Source organism: Hemicordylus capensis, chromosome 13 (genome assembly GCF_027244095.1).
Source record: "Hemicordylus capensis ecotype Gifberg chromosome 13, rHemCap1.1.pri, whole genome shotgun sequence".
NCBI classification, from domain to species: Eukaryota; Metazoa; Chordata; class Lepidosauria; order Squamata; family Cordylidae; genus Hemicordylus; species Hemicordylus capensis.
Window position 1 is genome coordinate 533,941 of NC_069669.1, and position 8,060 is coordinate 542,000.

The following is an 8,060-nucleotide window of genomic DNA, read 5'->3' on the forward strand; positions in this document are numbered from 1 at the left end:
CGGCCCTCGCACCCGGCTCCGCCTGCCTCGTCCCCCGCTTCACCTGCCGCCGGCAGTGGCGGCTGGTCTCAAGGAGGCGCGGCTGTCTCCGCTTCCCGGCGGCAGCAGCAGCAGCAGGGGTGGCTCTTCTCTCCTATCCCTGGCCACTCACCACACCTGACGAATGGCCAGCCTGCAGGCAGCGCAGGAGAGAGAGCAGCCACCCCAGCTGCCTAGGGGAAGCCTAGCACAGTCCCTTGTCCCCCTGTCCCAGATGGGTACCCACCACTGTGTATGCTGAGGAGTGAAGGAAAGGAACTCTGTACGTGCTCGGCGATGCTCGGTTCCTAGGTAGGGTAAAGGTCTTCAAAACAGATTTGTTTGTCATTTCAATTATTTATTGATTATTGATTGATTGATTGATTACATTTATAAACCTCCGCATCCGAAGGCAGGGGAACAGACTGAGAATATATTGTGGAAAACAAGCTACAGTCATAACATATGAAAGTAAACTTGCTGATGGCAAGTATCCAGGTGAAAATGAGTGGCCATAAATGCTGCCAGAGGAGACCAGATGGCTCAAAAAATTATCTGAGAGAGGATGGAAAACCCTGGCACTTAACCTGTGCTGGGCTTGGGTAATGTTTGTTTGTTTATTTATCACATTTCTATACCGCCCCAAACTTGCGTCTCTGGGCGGTTTACAATCAAGACGTAAAACATCAAATCATTTAACAATTAAAATCATTTAAAACATTAAAAATTTTATAACATTTAAAACCCAGTATTTAAAAGGAAAGAAAAAAGGGGGGAAGGAACCCCCTTTCTTTTTCTTCTTAGAACCATAGATCTAATTAAAAGCCAGAGTTAATAAATGGGTCTTCAGTGCCTTTTAAAAAGTTGTCATGTTGTGCCTGCTTTCTCTCCCTCTGACTTGTCCCCAAATAGTAGAAGCGAAACCAGAAACTTCCCACTTTTTCAAATGCAGGGGTGAGCGGGAAAAAGGGTTGGGTTTTTTTAGTTTTAAAAAAATAAAATGGTGTTGTAAATGAAGTCCAGTGTGGTCATCCCATATTGCAAATAGACCAGGCAAGATAAGTGTGCGGGCTGAGACCGAGTCATCGGAAAATAGGAAGCTGCCACCTGCGGAGTCAGACTCTTGGTCCCTCTAGCTCAGTGCTGTCAACTCTGACTGGCAGCGGCAACTTTCCAAGGTCTCTGGCAGAATTTCCCCCTCAGCCCTACCTGGAGACTCCGGGGATCAAACCTGGGACTTACTGCTTGCTAAGCAGCAGCGCTGTCACTGAGCTGGTGTGTCCCCGACTGCTAACGTCCCAGCATTGCGATCTTTGGGGGCGGGGGCTGTTGCTGAGGGAACAGGGTTCCGGAGGACCCGTCTCGCTTTGCCTTTATTGCTGCCAAGGTCGCAGGCGGGAGTCTCTCTCAGCCGTGTTTCGGAGATGCTCGGGAACCGGGGACCCCAGATGCTCTTCCCGGAGCGGCCCCATCCCCTACGAGGAACCTCTTGCGGTGCTCACTGTCTGTCTGCCTGCCATGTTGGTATCCCGCCCAACACGCAAGTCTCGCGACCCAGCGGAGCTCTCCACTTCGAATGCAAGCGGGCCGGGGGGGGGGGGGCGGCCGCTGCTTCTCCAAGGGGGCCCTGCATGCCTGCGAGCACAGGGCAGCTCCCCTCCCCGCGGCAGCCGCCTTCGCCACCTCCCAGTGCAGACCCCTTTTGCTCCGCTCACGCGGAGGCTGGAGGGGCGGCGGGGACCCCCCTGGAACCCGAGGTCGGGAAGCGGCGGGCACAGTCGACTCTGCCGAAACTAGACTCTGGCACACGGCCGGGCGGACTCCAAGCGCCGTGGCTTCGCGGGGAGCTCAGCTGCCCAGCGGAGGCCCGGGGAGGAAGCCCGGACTCCTTCTGGCTCAGCCGCGGCTGCAGGTTGCTGCCCCGGGAGTGCCGCCCGCTGAGGCGGGTCTGTGCTGCCTAGGCTGGCAGCTGCTGCCCCTCGCTGGAGGCGGAGGAGCAGTGCCCCCCTCCCCTGGGCGCGCCCCCATCCGTGCAAGTCCCGGAGGGCGCCGTCGCCGCCGAGCCCGAGGCAGGGCGGTGGGCAGCCGGAGCGGGCGGCCGCGCAGTTGCCAACCCCTCCGAGGGACGCCGGGCGCGGCAGCTCCTCGCTTGGCGTCCACGTGACCGGGGTGGGGGGGAGGCCAGTTTGCCCAGCTCGCTTCTCGCTCTGCCCCAGCAGCCAGCCCCGGCCGTCTCTGGAGAAGGAGGGGGAGGACCAGGGGGGCCCGACTCCCCTTCCTGTCCCAGGGTCCTCTCCACTCTCGCCAGGCGCTGCTGCTGGGGCTTCTCTTCCAATGGGCTGGCCGACCGGCGATTTTCACCCAGCAGCGCACGTGGGGATGCGGGCGTAGGGGCGGGTGGTGTATCGAGGTAGAGTCAACTAGATGACCTCAGGCGCTGGGAAGGCTCGCCGCCCTCCCCCTTTCGGCTGCGCGAGCTCCACAAGCCCGGATCCTGATGAAGGCGCCGCCCTCACTCCCCCGCGCTGGTCTTGGCCAGCTGCTTCGCGGGAAGGAGCGGTCCAGCCAGTGCCGGGGCCTCCGACGGCAGCCGTCCGTTGCCGGTCCGCGGGGAACCGGCAGTCTCTCCTGTGCTGCCAGCTGGGTCGCTGCTGCTCCGCCGCCGCCGCCCGCCTCTCTCGATCCGCTAACAGATGGCGCAGCTGGGGCTCTTGGCTAGGCGTCTCCGCGCCGGCGGCTCCTTGGCCACGGCTTCGGGGTTCGAGCGGCGCCGCAGGGCCGGGCTCAGGCGCCCGCTCAGCAGGCTGACGCGGCCCAGCAGCTCCTGGAAGAGGCTCACCACGTTGGAGCCCTGCTTGGCCGAGGCCTCGACGTAGCGGGCGCCCCAGTCGCGCTGCACGGTGGCGGCCAGGCGGGCCCTCCCCGACGGCGCCTCCGCCTCCGGCCCGGCGGGGGCCGCCAGGTCGCTCTTGTTGGCCACCACCACGATGGCGGCGGCCGGCTTGGCCTCCAGGATCTCGTCGCGCAGCCGCTGCGCCTCCTCGAAGGAAGCCGGCTGGTCGGGCGAGCAGACCAGCGCGAAGGCGTCGCCGCGGCAGATGCAGAGGCGCCGCATGGCCGGGAAGCTGTAGCTGCCGCTGGTGTCCAGGATCTCCAGGCGGAGGCGCAGCGCCGGGCCCGGCGGGTCCAGCTCCAGCTCCAGCACGTGCAGCTCCTCGACCGTGCGCCGGTACCGCGCCTCGAAGGAGTCTTGCAAAAACCGGCGGATCAGCGCCGTCTTGCCGACGCCCGCGGCGCCCAAGAAGACCAGGCGCACTCGGGCCTCCGGGAGGGCCATGCTCACCATCGGGGCTGTCTGCTGCTGCTCGGCTTCCCCCGCACCACTCTCTCGGCCGCCCGCTTCGACGGCGCGGCTTTATGCGCAGCCATTTCCGCCTGTCCGCAGACCGCCACCAATCCGCGGGCAGGAGGCGGCGCCTGTGGGGGCTGGGGAAGGGCCCGGCCCTGGCAAGGGGACGGGAGGCAGCCGGCCGGCCGCAGCTGCCGAATCCCCGGCGGGGGCGCCCTCGGGGAAAAGGCACCTGCTGCAGCAGGCAGGAGTCCCGGTGAGCCCGCAGCGAGCGCTTTTCCTTCAGTCCGACTCTCTGTACACAGTCTTCACTGTCGGCTTTCTCTGCTCTCACGACAGCCCTGTGGAGTAGGCCTCTGGTAGAAGGGACACACTTGTCCAAAAGGGTTGGGAAGGGACCCCCTACATAACTCAGAGCAGAAGTTCCCGACGGGGGCGAACCGCCCCCCCTTCTTCTGCCAACCGCCTCCCGCGGCCTCCAGGCCCTTGGAGTCCCAGAAAGGGAACAGCAGCAGGTGGGCAGGGCAAGAGTGAGGCCAAGTTCCCTGGGAGAGGCTGCCCAAGAAGAAGCTGTTGGCTGCCATTCCTAGAAGCTCTGGAGGGGCCTTGAGGATGCCCAGGGGTTAGGAGAGCCTTGGGAGTGCAGCTGCGAGGCTGCCCCCTGGGCCTGGGAAGCACCCCCCCTGAAGCCGCTGCCACTTAAAGTCCAGCGCTGGTGGGCATCTTGTTGTTTTGCCAACATGGCCCATTGTCAGGCTGAGCAGGGGAGCCATCCGCTGGCCTGGAGATGCAGCGTTGCCGGGAGGGCAGCCTTCCCAGTGGAACTAAGGCTGCAGGCTGTGTGCTTTCCCTGGAGGTGGTGGTCTCCTTCCATTTCATACGCTGCGCCACGGAGGGACCCCTTCAGAGCCACCCGGCCCACACGCACGCCTGCAGCCAGAAGCCCCTTTCCCGGTGCCATTGTGTGGCAGGCATTCTGCTCCAGGGATGCCTGAGCCCCCGCCCCCACCCCACGGAACCCCAAGAGCCCTCCCCACAGATGGGGTGTGTTTGTCTTTCTGCTGGGGGGGGGCGGTGTAGTGCATGACCTGGCCTCCCTCCTCCCCAGGCTGCTGCTGCCAGGACTGCTCTCTTCTTCTGAAGAACTGTCGCTCCTCCACAGCTGAGTTCCAGTCTCCAAAACTGCAGTGGGGGGGAGTCCCATAGGCAGCCCATTCACAGTGTTTGGATTTGGGATTAGGAGGGACAGAGCTGAGGAAAGGACCCTGGGAAACCAAACACACAGGGAGTGGCCAGCCTTTGGCACACAGACTCAGCCGCAGAGACAGGGAGGAGGGTATTGACCCGTTGGATCCCGGTGGTGGAAGTCCATGGGCAAAGGCACATGTCCGAGGAGAAGAGGCCGGCCTCCTGGACCCCAAGAGGAAGGCCTCTCCTCTCACCTCGCTTGGGGAGGAGTCCAACAAAGAGGCCCACCACGCCCTTTGGGCCTGTCTTGGGGGGTTCCTCTTGCAGGGGTCTCACGTCTTCCTGGCCATGACGAGGAGGGAGCGGCTCCCTCCCGCCTTGTGTGCAGAAAGTGCGGCTGCTGCTGCTGCTCCACACAGGGCGCATCAAAAGGGAGCCGCTGATGCGGAGACCAGCAGCTCTGCCAGCCTGAGCAGAAAGGCCTTTCTCAGGGCAAACAGGCTCCTCACTTGCACAAGATGTTTGTTTGCTGGGTGTGTGTGGCCTGCCTTTTCCTGCTGCACCCGTGTGCGGGGGGGGGGGGGGGGCTGCACGCTGCACCCACCCTAGCCTCATAGCAAAGCTTGCCGCCCCACTCAGGGCCTCCCCCACCCTCTGCCTTTCCCCCAGACACTGAAGAGCGCCGGCGAGGCCTGAAGCCCCTTCCGGAGAGCTTCCAGGCCCGGGTTCCCCTGGGCATCCTGGTCTAGGGCTGAGCGCCTCCTGGGCTGGCTGCTCTCTCTGCTCACTGCCCCATCAGCTAGGCAGGAGCCCTAGAAGGTAACCCTGCCCTTGCAGCCTGCAGGTGCTCTGTGGCAGCTGCACAAGAATGCTGCCACCGCCTCCTGCTCCTCCACCGTGGCTGAATCTGCGGGGAAAGGGTTCCCGACGTCCACTAAGCGGAGGGCCGTGGCCAAACCTTTGCAGCTGCAGCATTCAGACCTTCAAAACAAAGCCTCCAGCAGCCCAGGGAGGGTGTGGTCTGCGGGGAAGCAAGGAAGCTCTCGATCCAGTGCTGGCCACCATCTGGCACAAGACTTCCTACGAAAACCGGGAGGCCTGTTCTCAGTGGCTGTTGATGCCCTTTGGAGGCGCCTTATCTCTGCCCATGAACAGGAGGGAGCTGAAAACAACTCTGCTGACTTCCTGCCTGGCTGGGCACCCTCTCCTCTCACCTGGCATCCCTGACACAGAAGCGCAACAGAAAACAATAAAGTACCTCATGTATGAAAAGGTATATTGCAGAGCCACTTTTCCACTGCTTGCAGGGAGCAGCTTTACTCCACATGCAGCAGAGCCAGGCAATGCTGGAAAGTGCTTCTTACCGATATTAAAAGCAAACCCATGTGTGAACAGTTCCAAAGTGCATGGGCGGGGGCGGAGAGTGGCTTGAGAACCCGGCATTGGGAGCGCTGGCGGGGCTGGGGTGGGTGGGCGCATGCGCCATTTCAAGCCAGGTGCAGTACTGCTGCTGCACAAGCCTGTTGGTTGGAGCCCCTCGCAGCACAACTTGCCCCTAAGGGACAAGAAGGCAGAAGCTGCCCCCACGGCCCTTGGGGTCTTTCCCTGAAAAGGGGCAGGTTAGACAGCAGCAGCTTGTCCGCACGAGCCGGGGTGGGGGCTGGCAGCACAGGCGCCTCTGCTTCCCGGCAGCAGCTCAGATGGCTCCTCTCTCTCCTGCAGCTCTACCTGACGAATGGCCAGCCTGCAGGCAGCGCAGTGCTTGGGCAAGGAGGGAGAGAGGGCAGCTCTCCCCCTGCTGCTGCCGCCGCCCCCTCCGGCCTGATGGGGAAGGGCCCGGGCCGGTGCCCAGCGACTCCCCGGGTGCCCTTTAGCAGGCTCACCTTTGCAGCGCCCTGGGAGCCTGGGTACTGCCAACAGCAGTAATTGCAAAGGGGCTCATTATAGCCCTTATCTTGTGTGTATTGACATGCTGCACAAGCAAAGCAGCTGCTATCGCTGGGTGTGTATTTTTAGAACTGCTCTGTGTATGTGTGTGTGTGGGGGGGCAGTCCTTCTTACCAAAGACGACTGGCTCCCCAGAGAAGCAAGGCCACCGGGCTGCCAGGGGGGCTGCTGTAGGAGCAGAAAAGGGCCGGGCACTGGCTGTGCGAGGACGCTCAGCAGGGCTGCAAGTAGGCCAAGTGGCGGGCAGTTCTCCTGGCTAGTGGCTGCAGCCGCTCTCTCCCCTTGCTCTGCGCCCTCCTGGTGGGCTTCCCAGGGCCTCTTGCTTGGCCACTGTTGGCAAGAGAATGATGGCCTGGGGCGCTCTTGCCCCGACCCAGCAGCCTGGCTCCCCTGGTGTCCCGTGAGGCCAGCCACAAAGCGGTGCTGCAGCTGTTGAGCAGCTCCTCTCCCCCCTCGCCTGGCCTCTGCTCTGGCCGCCCTCCCCGCCAGGCCCGTGCCCAGCTCCGCACCCGCCCGCCTGGCCTTTGGCCCAGCGTTGATGCTGCCCTCTTCACCCGGAGAGCGGCCCTCGGGAGCCAAGCTGTGGCTGCCAGCTGAAGCACCTGCAGGCCTCCCCGCGGGATATGCCAGCCAGCTGGCCCTCCGGGGCAATGGCCACCGCTTGCCTGGGCGGCCCAGGGAGTGCTCAGATGGAAAAGCCGCTTGCCTCCAGGGAGACGAAGGCCTTCGGGGCAGCCAGAGCCAGGGCCAGTGCTTGAGAGGCCCTCCCCATCTTTTGCTCATGAATGGAGGGCCGTGCGGAAGCAGGAAACCTGAAAGTCCTGAACTTGTTGCTCACCACGCTGGGGTCCCGGGAGAGAGAGAGAGAGAGAGGCCTATCCATGCAAACAAGGAAGAAAAGCTTGGTCTCCTCTCCTTGCCATGAGCTTGGAGGCGCAACAGTTCAGACTTGGAAAAACTGCAGGCACGGAGGCCCCTCATGTTTGTAGCCATTTCGCCTGAGGAGGAGTTCTGTGCAACTGGAAAGCTCACACCCCGCTTAGAGGAAGACTCCTTTCGTCCTCAAAAAGCGTCTGCTGTGCCGAATCGGAGGCTTTTATTCCAACAGGCCCCATGGCTACTGTTTCTGTGCGCTTTCTCCCTCCCTCCTCCCCCCCCCACACTTCCCATTGGCAGCTAACAAGCCCCCCCCCCCCGCCTTAAGGCTTGCTTTCCACTCCAAGTTAGCAAAGTGAATGCAGCAGCAGCTGATCCCAACGAGCCGGGGGGGGGCGCCCAAGGAGGTGCAGCTGCCACTGCTTCTCATCAGCAGCTCGGGCGGCTCCTCTCTCCTGCCCCGCCCAAGAGCCCTGCTGCCCGCAGGCTGGCCATTCCTCAGGTAGAGCTGCATGGGCCGGTTGTGCTGCCTGCAGGGCAAGGGAGAGAGCAGCGTGGTTTGGCCAGCCTGCGGGCAGCGGGGCTTCCGGAGGGGGCGGGAGAGAGAGGAGCACCTGCAGCCGCTGCCGGGAAGCGGAGGCAGCTGCGCCTCCTCCTTGGGCGCCCCCCGCCTGGCTGGTGA

The 8,060-nt window shown here is 62.9% G+C and overlaps 1 protein-coding gene across 1 annotated transcript; it reads right to left on the minus strand.

The window, feature by feature from the left end:
• Nucleotides 1-863: 863 nt before the first annotated feature.
• Nucleotides 864-3,391, minus strand: LOC128336659 (ras-related protein Rap-1b-like). The gene has a single exon (XM_053276654.1). It carries the CDS (start codon nt 3,362-3,364, stop codon nt 2,705-2,707), a length of 660 nt encoding a protein of 219 aa, XP_053132629.1. The 5' UTR covers nt 3,365-3,391; the 3' UTR covers nt 864-2,704.
• Nucleotides 3,392-8,060: the final 4,669 nt, after the last annotated feature.